We start from the raw sequence: 16,394 nt of genomic DNA, 5'->3' as shown, positions 1-16,394 counted from the left end.
AAATACCTTTCAAAAACAGTATTATAATACATTTATAAGCGGAAGGTGTTTGTATTCTATTGAGTTGATCTATGACCCTTTTATGCAGATGGACTACATTATTTGTTGAAATTACAGATATTTTCCGTGGCTTTTAATCTATCTCTTGAAAATAGCAGGATCGGGAATAGTTTCAGCACTACACGCAATTGTCTTCTGTTGCTGCATCCTTCATGGTTCTTGTCAGAAAACTGATTTTATTATTGCTTCAGTTGGATTAACTTTGGTATTTTTTATGATTCGTATTGCGTGTGGGTTTTTTTTTATTGATACGATATGCCTCCCCTGATATGACAATATATAAATAGTGCCTGTTTGGGAGGGTAACAGTTGAAATTGACACCCCGAGAAAACCATTGTCAACCGACGCGAAGCGGAGGTTAACAATGGTTTTCGAGGGGTGTCAATTTCAACTGTTATCCTCCCAAACAGGCACTATTTATTTTGTTATACTGAATGTCTTTTTTAAAAATTTTAAGAAAATTTTACTGCTTTTATATAGGAATAACGTGAATTCTATAGCGAACCGTACGCGCATAATTTTTGCGCATGTAACATTTTTTAATGTTACCCGTTGCCAAGTGCGTTGCTAACGCTGAGGGTAATAGTAAATATTATTAACTGCGTCTTAACCAATCAGATTTCAGTATTTTAACATGAAAGTATAACACATGTTAAATACTGAAATCTGATTGGTTAAGACGCAGTTAATAATATTTACTATACCCTCAGCGTTAGCAACGCACTTGGCAACGGGTAACATTAAAAAATGTTACATGCGCGAAAATTATGCGCGTACGGTTCGCTGTAGAATTCACGTTATTCCTATATAAAAGCAGTAAAATTGTCTTAAAAATTTTAAAAAAGATCGATTCAGTATAACAAAAAAAATAGTGCCTGTTTGGAGGATAACAGTTGAAATTGACACCCCTCGAGAACCATTGTCAACCTCCGCTTCGGCGTCGGTTGACAATGGTTTTCTCGGGTGTCAATTTCAACTGTTACCCTCCCAAACAGGCACTATTTATATATTAGTACTCTTGTTTCAAATTAAGGGGGGGGGGCAAAATATAATATAATATAAAAACCATCAGATTTAGCTAAAACTGAATATGTGATTCTTCAACCTGTCAACTGATATTTGGTAAAGAAAAATTTCATATAATTTTATCATTTTCCATTATCTTTATATGGAGCTCTTCTTTAAAGGGGGTCAATATTGTCTTAAATGGCAGCCATCCCCAGCCCTTTGGTCAAATATTGAAGAATTTGAAAATTCTGCACAGATTGTATTTTGTATTTTGACAATAATGTACTTTTATCTACATGTCCTATACCACCTTAAATTCAACCTTAAACCGAAAAGTGCTGGCCTCAACGTCTTCCAACGTCTCTTACTGACCCCGTTATTGAAACGTTGAATTCAGTATCTGGTACTAACTCTGTATTTTTTCTGTTATATTTTGTTCAGTTATTATTCATATGATGATATGTTCCTGTAATGGATTATTTTGTAACACGGCGTGTTTTGTCCCGTCAGGCGGTGGGGATCGGTATCGTGGGCTTCGTCTCCTGGACACTGTCCTCCCTCCCCAGTAACACAGAGTTCCTCTCAGTGGCCTTTGTAAGTAACGTACACCTCAACTATAGGTTTTTTTATTCATTTAATTGATAGAAATGATTTTTTGTAATTTTTTTAGAAGAAATCCCAATAACAAACAATTTAAAGCAAGATTAAATTAAAAGATTTTTTCGAGAAGGTGATAAATAAATTGTTTTCCGAAATGTTCTGAGATTGATTAAAGTATGATAATTAATCGACGGGCGATTGCCTTTATTGTATTTATCTCTGTCTTCAAGTGACATCTGGCTTTTGGTCAATTTCAGGCTTTCCTGTACGTCATCTTGTTCTTGGGACTCGTCATTGCAGCCACAGGTATGTGTAATTTTTCCTGCAGTCTGACACGCTCACCTACCAGGTAGCTAACTACCCCTTCCCTCCCCCTGCTCCCCCCCCCCGGGATATGTTAACCCTGACCTGAAGCCTGACTCATCACTCCTACAGCATGACAGATAAACCAAGCCGCCACCCGCTCCTTACCCCCCCCCCCCCCCCCCCCCTCCCGAAAAGTAAACCCTAATGACTGACTTCTCGCCCTTACAGATAGGTTAACGCTACCGTCATAACCCCCCTCCCCCCGAAAGGTAAACCCTGAGGTTTGATTCTTTATTACCCCTCCCCCCGATAAAAAAAAATTCCCTGGAATCTTACTCGTCCTTTCCACTTGCAGGTAAACCCTGCCCTTCTAATAATGCATGCGATTACAGAGGCAGTAGTCGTCAAGACGGCTCTGTACGACACCACACTCCTCCCCTTTGGTGTTGGTATTCAGTGATGTGAAATGTGTGTTAATATCCCGCATAGTTACATCTTCTTTGTTGACGTACACCAGTCTTGTAGTCGTTCGAATTGTAGAAGAATGTAGAGTGTGAACGTCAGTCGCTTAAGGTTCATTTTTATGGAGGGTAATCGTGTTCAAAAATCCAGAAATGTAAACTTGTAAATCCGAATATGCAATCGTGTTGATGCGTGAGCCTGAGCATGAATATGTGTAATTCTGATCGTGTAACCTATAAAACTCGGGCATAAACACGTGTAAGATTTGACTCAGTTCCTTCGCATGATGCACATTTTGCAACTTTATTGTTTACATTAGTTAATTAAACCTTCAACTTTGCACCTTTTCAATCCATAGTTTCTGCGTTTGTAACTTCAGGCTCGGCAATAGCACATCTGACATGATACAAATTGACAAATGTAAAGTCTACAAGTTTGTCGAATTTTGACATGACCTTATATGGAAACAGTGACGTCACTGATAGAAAAAGGCTAGCTGCAGGTAAAGGCATGACGTAATCGCCGGAATAGGGACGGAATAATTAAAAAAGAAATATTAGGTAAGCCTATGATCATATTATCTCTGGATAACAACATTTCATAGAGTATTATTTTTCGGAAAATTAAATTATGAGATTGGTGTACATTTTATCAAGAGAATGTATAAAAGATGCGAGTAAAGAATTCGATCGGCTTCAAATATCCTCTTAGAACTAAAAAAATTACATTTAATGACTTTGTTTGAATACACGTGTATAAAGATATATACGCATTTTTATTCATAGGCGTCTGAACCGGGAGTGGGGGGGGGGGGGGGCTAGCCAAGTTAGACCTAACCATTAGGAACATAGCAACAGGGAGGATTCAACCCCCCCCCCCCCCTACTTTTCCCGGCCTCGCAACAAACAAAATTGTTCCTTAAAAGACCTTAATGAGAATGAAATATTAATGGTGATATTGAAAATTAGAGTCATAGTAGGTATACTAGCACCCCCCCCCCCCCACCACCACCACCACCACCACGGATTAGGAATTTCATGATTTGGGGGGGGGGGGGGGATTGGGCAGGTAAGATTGGAGTTATTGGTATACCCTCCCCCACGGATTAGAATTTTCATGATTATGGGAATTCTTGTCAATATTTTTCATGATTAGTTTAGCCCCTCCCCCCCTTTCAATTTGCTTCCGACGCCACTGTTATTAGAGTACATGCAACAAATTGTTAAAGTATAGGCCTCGGCTGAATTAAGAAAATATCTCCAAATGCATCCTTATCGCTACCACAAAGTTGTGACAAGACAAGACCCCCCCCCCCCCCCACGCGAAAAATTACACGGGGTCCGTCAGCTGAGTTGCAAAGTTATCGATAAGTAAAACAAACTATTTAAAGACATTGGTTTTGAGATTGTGATTACCCGGTAATATGAGACATAAGAAGCGACACCCTCTTTAAAAAAAATGAATAAAAATTCCAAAGATAAGGTTAAAGCTATACACGCTATAATTTGCGTAAATTTTGAATGACAGTGAAAACGCATGTGTTTGTCTATTTATAAAAGTTATCCTTAATCTGTAAATTACAAGGGTGAATTCCATCTCGTTACAAAGATATCGATTTTTAATTGTTTATTTTCCTGCCAGGAAAATATACCTTTTCATGAATATTGATGAAGGAAGAGCAAACCGACCTCATTGCGCATGTCCGCGGAGAACTAGGTGGTCGTTATTGTTTGCCTAATTAAATATCCAATTTGATTTTTAATATGCTTAACAGTTGTTAATTTGAAATACATACATGTATAATGAGTAAAATACGCTTGCCATTCACGATACCCTTACTTCTGCATTAACACTTATAGGATCTATAAATAGCACATATGGGAAAAACACAGGTCTACGTCATTTTTTTTAAAGGAAGTATTCATATCTACTCACAGGCTTGTATTTTTTTCTTTTGTTTGTACTCGTATATCGGACAAATTTATGCTTTACTGAAAATATCCTTTCCTTTGTGAAACTATCACAATTATGAAGATGTTGACCCTTCACCAGTTTTGGTATGTAGGCTAAATTTAGCTGTCGATATCACGTGATAGATTGATATTCACGAGGAGGCATTACTTTCCTGGCAGGAAAATAAATATTTTTTATTGTTTAATATTTGATATATTTGTTACGTGATCGAATTGAGCATTATAATTAACAGAATAAAGGTAACTTTTATTAGTAATCAAACACATACATTTTCCCCTTTATTCAAAATTGACGCAAATTATAGCGTGTATAGCTTTAACTGTCGGGAAATTAAAATGTGTATAAATTATTTTAAGAAATGTTTCTTTGCATTGTTGGCAATACATAGGAAAAAAAGCCTATCATGCAGGTAAAAATTGACATTTTTAAAAATTATTTTAAGCAATTATTACGGGATTGAGGTATGACGTCCTGAATGTCGGTTCAATACAGACTCACTTTGTGAAGTTGGCTGATAAAAAATTTCTGGAGAGCTAGTATAATACAGCTTTACAGCCACTTGTGAACTACCTGCAGGTCTGTAGCTCCCTGTCTAAAAATACAGATGGACGATCTTTGAGCTACAATGCCTCCCATAGTAAAACTTCGATTTACGGCGCCACAAAAAATATGCGCTAGGTTTTTTTTTTATTAGTATTGAAGATTGTGTTATTATTTATCTTTCACTTACACAACAACAAAAAGTATAAATACATGTAAAGTAACATAAATTACCAAATCCTTGCAGGTCGTTTATTCTAACTAATTCAGAAAAATAACAAGAGTAAAAATGGGGTACTCTATATGCAATGTTTTTGCCCAAAAATGACTAAGTTCAACAGCTGATAATTTTATAAATTATCAGAAATCAAAATCCTAGCAATTTGCATACTTCTGATATATATGTATAAATGATCTGCAAAAGAACAACTTCCTATCTTGAAAACTGTTCGAGGAGTTATCGGTACAATAAGGGTACCTTTTTGACAGCCACTCGCCCGTCTGCAATTTTTACTATTTCAATAATCGGAAACCCGGTTAAAAATTCACTCTCAAAATTCTTAGAATTCAGAAGCAATGGAGTTACATGGGACCTCACGGCGGTCTTCGAACCCCATGTCGCTCAAAATATATTTACCCCCTTAGGAAATTTCTTGATCCGTCTCATTTCTAGAAAAGAGTACGCATTTACTTATATTCCAGCTTAAATTACATGTCAATTTTTTTTTTAGAGATATAAGATATTAGGCATTTCCTTTTATAATACCATGAGAATTATATTACGGAAATTAGCGCATTCGTCACATCGGCAACGATTTTTTTTCTACATGAACCTCTTCCTGTTTGGTCCAGTTTCAATCATACCTCAATTTTTTTCTTCTAAAAATAATACCGGTGTTTTCGATAGAAAAGGTGTCGTTCATTAAAAGTTTAGCTGAATATTATGTTTATTTTTCGTTCATTCCGGTCCGGCGGTTACGGCATGCCTTTTCCCGCAGCAAGGCAGTTGCCATATAAGGTCATGTCAAAATTCGACAAACTTGTAGACTTTACATTTGTCAATTTGTATCATGTCAGATGTGCTATTGCCGATTCTGAAGTTACAAACGCAGAAACTACGGATTGAAAAGGTGCAAAGTTGAAGGTTTAATTAACTAATGTAAACAATAAAGTTGCAAAATGTGCATCATGCGAAGGAACTGGGTCAAATCTTACACGTGTTTATGCCCGAGTTTTATAGGTTACACGATCAGAATTACACATATTCATACTCAGGCTCACACATCAACACGATTGCATATTCGGATTTACAAGTTTACATGTCTGGATTTTTGAACACGATTACCCTCCATACATTTTGCCCTGTTAAGCGGAGTAACTCTCAATGAAACATGCTGACGTTTTAAATTTCTTACATGTATACAACCTTATTTTTAAGATAAATAAAATAATATTTACATTTTCCCGTGTCTTTATCTATGATAACACTACGAAGAAATTTTGCAATGTCCGTATAGTTCAATACAGTTCATCAATTATGAAATGACTTATTTAAGAAATGAAGATAATAATTTTTCTATTGATCGACGTATCAAAGAAAAAATTGACCGGAAAACTTCATCAATGCGCGTAGCGCATTGATGAAAAAGTTTTCCGGTCAATTTTTTCTTTGATACGTCGATCAATAGAAAAATTATTATCTTCATTTCTTATCATTTAATAAAACATTTTCAAATAAAAAAATGTGAAGTGTCATTGATCAAAAATATAAATAATGTAAATGAAGCGGCGCGTATGAATACAAAACAACAACAGCAACAATATTCAAAATGGATGCGCCTTCAGCTGATGCAGAGCTATTGAGCTGAATGAAAGGATTAAACACAAATAGTGAGTAAAAATCTGAACTGGCTGAATTGAAAACGAAAGGAAAATACATGCGATAGCTTGTGATATTATTCACTGTGCAGAAAAACTCGTAATAAAACTAGTTTTCATGTGAGATCGCTGGAGCTGGAATATGCAACTGGACATAACCATCAAAGGAAAGGCGATCGTGGATGAAAATAACTGATATGTCGACTGAGAATAGTATGTATAAGCGACTTTTGTAAACGTTGTGGTAACTAGATAGCCAGTGATGTACTTGAATGGTATATCAGCCGCTTGGAATGCGCAGAAGGAGTTGATGCATCACTCATAGCTTTTCTTTACGACGCTTATTCTGATGACCGATCATGTATGTACGTGTGTAAATTTAAAAATTATCGTTACCAAACTTGAACAGCAGTGTTTACCGTGAAAGTTTATAGGCCTATATGTTCGTTATAATATTCCTGGAAAAGGAACAGCCAGCCTCGCCGCGCTGTAAATGTTGATTGATCTCAAGCAGACGAAATCGTGAGAAGACGCTTAATTTTTTATTTCGTGATCAAATAATCAAATAATGTGTTTTGTTTATTTTTGAAGGTTAAACTTTCAATTTTTTATATTCACAAGGTTGCATTTTGTTTGCTGACAATAAAACAGACACAACTTTACATTTTCTTGGCAGTGTTTATCTTGGAAATTCCCGTTCTATAAATAGTGTTAGATCAGAACAGTTGAGAAAAGTAGATCCGGCAAAAATTTTATTGATGCAGGTATCAAAGAAATTTTTCGACCAATCAGAAGCGCCGATATCTCATCAAATGAATAAATATTAAATGATTCTCATATCAATAACATCATCAAAATAATAGTAAATTAAATATTAAATGAACATTACAGGACTTTTAGGATGCCTCGGCGGGTTGTTCAGAAGCATCTGTCTACTCAAAATTGTAAGTATTCAGAGGATATATAAAGACATATATAATATATAACATGACCTGTTGTTTAACAATTTCAACCCATGTGTCTGTCGGTCTATCATTTAAAAGGACTAATTTTCCTTACTCGAAAATTGCGGAGTTAAAGGATGATCAGAATTAAACAAAAGATGAAGTTTGTGGAAGATTAAAAAAATATGTAAATTGCATGTAGTTTAGAAACTTAAATATGCAATCACATTCAAGCCGAAATAAGTCGCGTTGCATGGAATTCAGGCTCAGAAACCTTTCCCTGTGTAATGTTTGTTCCTTAAAAATGTACATATTCATCTCTTTCTTTCACTTTTTTTTCTTCAGTATATCGGATTAATGGTGGCTTTCGTTTTCGTGGAGGTTGCCATAGCAATAGGTGCTTACACTCAGAAGGATCAGGTAGGACAGTGACGTCATATGACGCGATGAAGACGTCAAACACCGATATATCATGTCTGTATATGTCAGGATCTGTAGTGTTTGTTTGCTTCGATAAAAACTTTTCACCGACCAATGTATGAGATATCTCTGTTAACAGATTCCAACACTGATCACCTCCACGTGGCCCCAGCTCAACAACGACACAAAGTTCACACTCCAGGCCGGGGTAAGTGACCGCAAGAGGCGGGGGAGTGGGTTACGTTTGGTAATATTGGGGTAAGTGACGGATATAAGCGGGGGTAATGGTGGTAAATAGTGGGGTATGTGATGGCAGGAAAAAGGGGGTGAGTGGGGTAAATACTGGGGTTAGTGAAAGGAAGTAGCGGGGGGGGGGGGGGGTGCAAAAATAAAAATGGGAAAGTGAGGGTGATAGAGGGACAATAACGGAAAGTAAGGGATGTTAGTGTGAAAAATAGCTGTTATATGTGACTGCTGCGGCATGTGTAACTGATGGCGGACCATGGTGGGGTAAATAGTTTGGTAAGTAAATCAAAGAGGGGGAGTAAGGGACGGTAACTAGGTCGTGGTTTTATGTGTCGGGAAAGTTTGCTCAATACCCGGAGTAAAGACATAGGAAGGGATAAATAATGGCATGCAGCGGGGGTATGGAGGGAAAGGGAGGCGGGAGGATCAAGCAGCAGGGCAAGTTGCGGGGAAAGAGAAATAAGCTGAGGGAGTCGAGTAGTCTGGCTAAAAGCATACAAATTGTAAAGTAACAAAAATATAGTTGTCCTGTATTATGGCAGTGACTAGTATTTTAGACAGAGATGAGACATTGCCACAGTTATCAGGGGGGGATGTTAATTTTTCAGCTGGAGTGTTGTGGGGTCAACAACTACACAGAGTACGGCGCCAACCTAGCGGACCTCCCCCAAAGCTGCTTCAAGGTCTATGACACCCTGACGGTCCACACCAAATCGTGGACTCTTCTCTTCACGGTGGGTCTCGACTCATCAACTCGTGACCTAAATGGTTTCAAATTATTTGCCTTTATATGCTGTAATTACTGTAAATACTGTTGTTTATGCAGTAAATGGTATGAATACCTAAAAAATTTGGTTTATTTTAGACGCCATGCCTTCAGCAGCTTCAGCACTGGTTCGATGCTAACCTACCAGTCTGGGCGACAATACTGGTTCTCATCTGCCTCATACAAGTAAGATATTATATGATTGATATATTTACTGAGAATGTCTGTGTAACCAATAACCAACTTATATATTTAGTATTTACCGACCACTACGGCCCTGAGTTTATCTTTCTTGTAGTTTATGAGTATGGGGCTAAGCGTGGGAGTAATGGTGGGTATAGAAGAGAGAACCAAAGTCCACCCGGCTCCGGATCCACCTGACGAGGAACAACCTGCAGACGGCGCAACCATTGTCTGTTCCGAATCGCCTCATCTTCAATCGTCACGCATGAGCGAGTTCTCGGACCAGCAGTCCCTGTCCTCGGGGGACACAACAAACCGGAAGTTGTCGCAAGTTCCAGAAGAAGAGGAGGATTACCTGTCGTCGGGTGTCGTCTGCTGTGACTCCAAGGACGACCTCAGCACCACAAGGTCCCCAGCGTCGTCTGTCCGGCACTTGGTGACAGAAGGCACGGAGGAGACTGGTGTTGGGAAAGATGAAGTGAACGAGGAGGAAGCGGTCATATCCGAGGGTCCAGACAAGTCCGAGGACTCAATTCCAAGTCACAGGGACCTCCTGGTGGCTTACAGTGAAGAAACCAGGAGATATGAGAATCAGCCAACGCCAGAGACCAATGAGTTGGATAACTTCCAGTCCACAGGACTTCAACAAAACAGTGGAGAAAACGCCGCCCAGCAAGATGATGTCCGCGGCCAGACAGCGTCTCCCATCTCCTCACAACCTCCTGAAGACACCTCCGCTGGTGATAGAGATGAAGATAATATCGATGACGTCACCACTGGAAGACATGTTGATGAAGGAAGAATGGGCATCCAGACAGGACTGGAAGGAGGCGTCCAATTTCAAGAAAACGACGTCCAGCATCAGACACTGGAAAGTGATCAACACGAGACTTCGAAAGATGCAGACAACATTTCTAATGTTCAACCTAGTGAGAGCGAGATTAAAACATGCGAACTACAGGAAGGGAGCGGTGACAAATTATCGAACAAGAACTTAAGGAATCACGAAGAAGTGACACTTTGTAGAGAGGGGACATTTGATATTTCAAAGGACGAGAATCGAGCATCACAGAACAATTGAGTACCGTAATCCAATTACATGTACCAGCGATCTACTACGAGTTATCCCGCCTTGCGTACTTAACGAATTTACCGCAAATCGAATCAAGTCAAATATTGCACTTACTTGTTTAATTTATGCGGACTTTGCTGTAGGAATAAATCAACTGTAAATAGAATTTAGATTTTTATTGTTAATTTTACGCCTAATGTTTTGGGGTTTTGTGATAACAAGTTCATTTCGTCCAGAAGTTCCTCTGATCCTGGCGCATTGAATCGCTGGCGGGTTTTTGTCTGGCTTGAATGAGATCGTATCTGTGAGACGTATGGTAAACTCGGACACTCAAGCTTGAGATACTTTAGTCTCAGCAGTAACAGGTTCGATATGGAGATAGCATCAAAGTGAAATCGGTGCATACTCGTCTTTTTTTTTATCTTTCTGAACGAACTATACGCAAACAACAAGATCTTCTCGATTTTTTCTGTTCGAGTTCACACCTCTCCATTGTAGAAACATTGTAGTACATCGTCTTTAAATTGGTGGTGCTAAAAAAAGAGAAAAGATAGTAGACCTCTTTTTATTTGAAAAAGGCTGTCAGTGAACGGCAGTTCAGAGTAATGGCCAATAACATCGTAGCAATTACTTAAAATTGGTTCTTGATTTTTACTCAATTTGTGCGTGATTTCATTTGACCTTGGATAATTGAATTATATCTCTGAATGTTTTCGCATTTATAAACATATCTGTGTATATATTTTTTAAAATTGCGGCGATATCCTAATCAACCCCATGCTGCCCCACAGCATGAAGTTCACATTTTTGAAAATCAACAATTCTCCAGTTACAAATTAAATTTAAGGTGTGTTAGGTTTAACAGTGTGAATTCCAGGGAGATAATTGCTTTCTGTATCTCTTTCTGTTGTTTTTCATTGTGATAACGTTACTCCTAGATCCAACTAAACCTCGACTATCTTGTATATAGTCAATAGGAGCCCAGATACCACCTTGTGGTGGAAATCGACCCGGCTTGTCTGTAAATCAAAAGTAAGAATAACAAAGTTTTTACAGGTTTTATCGCATATATACATCAAAGTACTGAAGTACTGACGGGAGTTGATTTTATCAATTATCATTTATTCAAAATCAACGATATGTGATTTTGCATGGCAAGTAGTATCAGTAATAGAAATATTTCTGAGAAATTGTATGGATCCAGGCAAGATTGAACTCTTGTCTTGTTCAACCAAACGCTCGGCTGTCTCCGTTTATCTCCGACAAGCAAGAGAGACTCTGTGTTGTCGGATATTAACGGAGCCAGCCAAGCGTCTGGTTGAACGAGACTACATTGAACTCTAGCGTAGGAATACATACGACTTTAAAAAATATCTAAACTGTTTGTACAATTTAAAATCTAACTATTTTCATGGTATTAATAAACAAGTTTTCTTGAAAAACAATGCTTCAGAATACAAAACATCGAATTTATCGATTATTTTCAAGAACTAAGTGTTGTCAGCGGTATAATTGATTTGTGCTTAGGTCCAAACACTGTTTCACTTTCGCTTTGCCCGAGTAAGTGCATAGGAGAGTTGATTAAAATCAACTCCCAAAAAGTATACTTCACACGTTGATCAATGTTTTTAATCATATACCACCCCCCCCCCCCCTCCCCAAACATCCTTAAATAAAAAAGTTGCGCGCACAATATGTTCAGATCGCTTGTCTGTAAAGTAGCACCTCGCAAATTGTTCAACAAACAAAGGACACTGAAACTTGTGTAAAACGTTGTGTAACAAATATATAACGAACTATTCCTATAAAATGGCAAGTCAACTCCCCGTAAATTAGCGGGTGTCGTGACGTAACACCGATCTCAGTTAGACCACAACACGTAAACTGTAACATGAAGCAGGTGTCCCTTCATCACCTTCCCATAATTCCCGCTGGTGATTTCCGCCTGTCTAGTTCCGACTCTATGACATAGTCTTTGAATTTTTCAGAGTTCTCCATTTTGTCATGGATAAACCACAGAACAGCATAGCAGAAGAGAGTGAATACTATCAACACGAACGTCACCGTCACCACTGCGATAGCGAGGCTGAGGAGATGGTAATCGCAGTAATGTATTGCGTCCTTATCCTCCGTTTGGGCGATTTTTAACAAATTATACACCAGCACAGCACCTGTAAAATACAAATTGGATAATTAGCGAGCTTGTACATACCGAACACAGCTGGCATCACGGTACACGTGTTAAGTAGATGATCTAGGCGGGATAGAGTTTGAATGTTCATGCTCTTGATCAAACAAGTAGTCCAAGTGAAATGAAATTTAGTATATAATGAAGTACAAATATGTATTAACGCAGTTTATGACCCCCCCCCCCCCCCCCCCCCTTACAGACCTCTTCCATTTGAGCGTAATAAGTATGGTAGAGGCATGTTGCCCATGAAAAGTACTATAGGAGAGTTTTCCAGAAACCCGCGCTGTTTTAAACATCCGCCTATTTATCAATTTGGAAGTAATTAATGCCAAGGATTATAACGTGTAAATATTGTTTATATTTAGTAAAGTACAGACCTAAGTCACCAAACAAAACATCTCGTAAAACTGGGGGGGGGGGGGGACTGCAATTGCAACACAACTTTCCGTATATATGGTACAATGTAAGACAGTTACTTTGGAAGAATTAGAATAGTCAGCTTGTAAAGAGCTTGATTAATTAACATACATGTATCATATCTTGCATATTATAACTCCGTGTACATTTTTTTTACCCATAAATCTCCTTATGGGGATCCACTTGAATCCCTACAACTAGAGATTAACATGTGAAACCTTAGAACTAACAATTAACATAAAATGTGAACCTCTATCCTAGAGATCTACACGTGAAGATTTATATGTGAACCCCTAAACAAGTGATTTACATATGAAACCTTAGAACTAGAGATTTGCTGTGAACCATACGAACTAGCATGAGATTTCAAAATGGCTGAATCCCCATAATGAGAGATTCTGGCCTGTAAATCTTGGAAGAGAGTTTACCTGGCTGTGTGGGTGGAGATAAGCTCGACCAGAAAGTTTACCTGTGTGGGTGGAGATAGCTCGACCAGAGAGTTTGCCTGTGTGGGTGGAGATAAGCTCGACCAGAGAGTTTGCCTGTGTGGGTGGAGATAAGCTCGACCAGAGAGTTTACCTGTATGGGTGGAGATAAACTCGACCAGAGAGTGTATGGGTGGAGATAAACTCGACCAGAGAGTTTGCCTGTGTGCGTGGAGTTTACCTGTGAATCCCCAGAACAACAGAAACAACGTCAGCATGTCCGTCACAGTGTAGAGACAGTGTCGCTCGCCGTCAGGGGGTGCTATCTTGAACATGATCCGGGTACCCTGGAGAACACATTTAAGTAAGAGCGCTGCTCCATTGAGAGTCAGGAACAGGGGAAGCAGGGGCTCACAGGGGCAGTTGTGGAACTCCAGGATTCCTAAAACAAGATGGTTAACCAATCAAATCACTTCGCTTTCAAAATAGAAGAACTAGATTAGAGATTGTACCCATGCAGATTTTTTTCACACACCCCCCCCCCCCCCAAAAAAAAAATCAACATTGTCTGTTAACGCCTTGACAACATTCATGTACGTACACAATTTCTTTCACAAGGTATGACTTTATTCATTAGAAGGCTGTATACATGAACATTGTATCTGCCTCTGTCTCCTTCCTTTATCGTATTTACCACACAATGAGCCCGATTATAGGCATATTCTTCGGTCGATTTGTCGGATTGTTGCTACAATCTCCGTACGTCGACTTGATGCCAACAGAAGCACAGCGAACCCCTATAGCAGGGTGATGGAGAACGGCGCCGATTGATCGAGTGTTACTCACCAAATGTCAAACACAGAACTGATATCGCCAGGCCAAGTGTCAGCATCAGAAGTCCCACCACTACAGAAAGTTGTACAAACAATTACTCGATTGATTAAAATGCATTAGATGACAGCAAACGTTTACAATTTAATTACTAATTGAACTGTTTGACCTTGACCTTGATGACAACTCACCCGATTTATTGAAAGAGTTGTTAACGTGACAGATAAAGTTGTATGCATCCTCCTCCTCCATATAAGCGTTTTGAAGAACCTGACAATGACAGCTTTTCCCGCCATTTGAATCCTCGTGTACTGTAACGGTAACCATCGGCAAATTAATGAATCTATCGTCTGCTTTCTTCATAAAAAGCTTACCCATTAAACATTATTCCGTAGTTTACAGTGTGTGCACATGTTGAACAAGTTGTACGTACCTGTGTGTGTTTCCGCCGATGTTTCTGTACCAGTCACAGTTTGCAGTAGAAAGTCGTTCGGGCTCGCCATCACGTCCTCAGTCTGAGCATGACAGCAATCGCCTACAGAGGATCTCCCTGTCTTCTGCTAGTTCACTTAATTCCGTGTAATCACACACACATACACCTTACCCACAGGCACTGAAGGCCCGATGTACAGGGTTTCCTGGTTGGCAGCCCCGTAGTAAACAGGTAGCTAGCACATACACACGGCGCACCGTGCGCTGATGGGCTACCATCTTCCCGTCATGTCAAACAGAGCGCCCGGGGGCGTGAGTCGTGTAGAGTCCTGTACACTTCCGGTGTCACACCTACAATGCTGGTGTCCCGAGTGTCGCTTGAACGGACACCTAACTAGCACCAGCCAGTGTGGGCAGTTTACTTACACGTGTTCTATCCGGGCACCGATTTGGATTTAAGCAGCTAATTCCCATTCATTCAGACGCATTCACTTAGATTAGGGGAACGATCGCGAGACTTGTCCGCCGTCACACTGAATCAATACTCCCGACACACGCATCGCGTCCCGTCACTCAATGCGACAGTTAGTTAACAAGATTAATGAATGAAAAGAAATGTCCGGCGGTGATTAAAGACAATCTTACTAATGCAAAAAGGTAAAGCAGGAGTCCAGAAGGAATATTGTATGGATGTTACAAATTTCAAATTTGGATGGGTGGGTTGAGGGGGAAGGTAAATTCAATTACTTAATATGTACAAGAATTGTATTGCAGAAATACATGTACATTTGTATGCACGCTGAGTAATGTAATATACTGAGACAAGTAATTATTAAAATACTAAAATAACACGTGTGTGTGTTTGTGTGTATAATATAAATATGCACGTATAGAGCATTGTCGGGGGTTATCGGAGATACAAATTCAATACTTCCACGCGGTAGTTGACTAACCTACTGTGTGATCTACCTTTGTGGACTAGTAAATCATGATGTACAAACACGTGTCTCTACCTGTGTTTTGTTTATCGAGCATCCACCCAGACCTTTAAGATCATCGCTTCATGACACCCCTCCCCCTCCAACACCATCGCCACGTCTAACCGATCGTGGTGGTGAATACCCTACCCCTATCCACCCACAAAGACTACAAGAGCTCCCTGTATCCTTTCCATTACACCACAAACCGGCAATCTAATCTGAGCCCCCCCCCCCCCCCTCCGTGTAAGATCACCGCTTCATTATAACCACCACTCCACTGTCATCACCTGATCACCAACTGTCCTCTGGTAGAGCTTACCTCCACCCACACAGACTCCGCGCGAGGGCTCCTTACCTTGCCTAACACTGTAACACCATTACCGCTGTACCTAGCTAGAGAGTACACAATAAAATCCGTGTACATGTATGTATCTACTATACACGGGTATTGATTGGAGTGTTAACACAGGGAGGACGGCGACAGGGATTTCTCTCCGGGATCTGTCCGCTCTAACGGCGTGATCGTAGTTCTTGTTTCGTCTGCAATAGACAGCTGTACAAGCCGTCAGTCCCAGTCGTGTGCTAGACAATTTACGGGGGCCTCGCCGCTCTAAACATTCCCCTGTGTTACGTCATGAGCGTTTAAGTCGATGTCAGT

General features: G+C 39.6%; 2 protein-coding genes across 5 annotated transcripts in view; one reads left to right on the top strand and one right to left on the bottom strand.

Moving 5' to 3' along the window:
• The window catches only part of LOC128166820 (uncharacterized), a 35,553-nt gene extending 24,927 nt beyond the window's left edge, over nucleotides 1–10,626 (top strand). For all 4 annotated transcript variants that reach the window (XM_052832217.1, XM_052832218.1, XM_052832219.1 and 1 more), the window contains exons 2-9: nucleotides 1,580–1,663; nucleotides 1,927–1,975; nucleotides 7,721–7,773; nucleotides 8,119–8,193; nucleotides 8,333–8,401; nucleotides 9,048–9,173; nucleotides 9,305–9,391; nucleotides 9,504–10,626. In XM_052832217.1, the coding sequence (XP_052688177.1) occupies nucleotides 1,580–1,663; nucleotides 1,927–1,975; nucleotides 7,721–7,773; nucleotides 8,119–8,193; nucleotides 8,333–8,401; nucleotides 9,048–9,173; nucleotides 9,305–9,391; nucleotides 9,504–10,469 (1,509 nt within the window). In that variant the 3' untranslated portion in view covers nucleotides 10,470–10,626. The remainder of the gene's footprint in view (nucleotides 1–1,579; nucleotides 1,664–1,926; nucleotides 1,976–7,720; nucleotides 7,774–8,118; nucleotides 8,194–8,332; nucleotides 8,402–9,047; nucleotides 9,174–9,304; nucleotides 9,392–9,503) is intronic.
• An 877-nt stretch (nucleotides 10,627–11,503) lies between these two features.
• On the bottom strand, nucleotides 11,504–15,270 carry LOC128166822 (uncharacterized). The gene is made up of 5 exons (XM_052832222.1): nucleotides 14,758–15,270; nucleotides 14,516–14,635; nucleotides 14,340–14,399; nucleotides 13,735–13,935; nucleotides 11,504–12,631 (listed from the first exon to the last, which is right to left on the bottom strand). The coding sequence occupies exons 1-5, from the start codon at nucleotides 14,825–14,827 to the stop codon at nucleotides 12,372–12,374; spliced, it is 711 nt and encodes a 236-aa protein (XP_052688182.1). The 5' UTR covers nucleotides 14,828–15,270; the 3' UTR covers nucleotides 11,504–12,371.
• Nucleotides 15,271–16,394: the final 1,124 nt, after the last annotated feature.

This window comes from Crassostrea angulata, chromosome 10 (genome assembly GCF_025612915.1).
Source record: "Crassostrea angulata isolate pt1a10 chromosome 10, ASM2561291v2, whole genome shotgun sequence".
Taxonomy (NCBI): Eukaryota; Metazoa; Mollusca; class Bivalvia; order Ostreida; family Ostreidae; genus Magallana; species Magallana angulata.
This window is presented reverse-complemented; position numbering and strand designations above follow the sequence as displayed.

Excerpts from the sequence above, each read along its gene's own strand:
- LOC128166822 (XM_052832222.1), bottom strand. The coding sequence starts at position 14,827 with ATGGCGAGCCCGAACGACTTTCTACTGCAAACTGTGACTGGTACAGAA. Across the intron at positions 14,636-14,757 it reads ATCGGCGGAAACACACACAG|TACACGAGGATTCAAATGGC; the intron begins GTACGTACAACT and ends TTACCGTTACAG. Across the intron at positions 12,632-13,734 it reads GTTGTTCTGGGGATTCACAG|GTGCTGTGCTGGTGTATAAT; the intron begins GTAAACTCCACG and ends TGTATTTTACAG.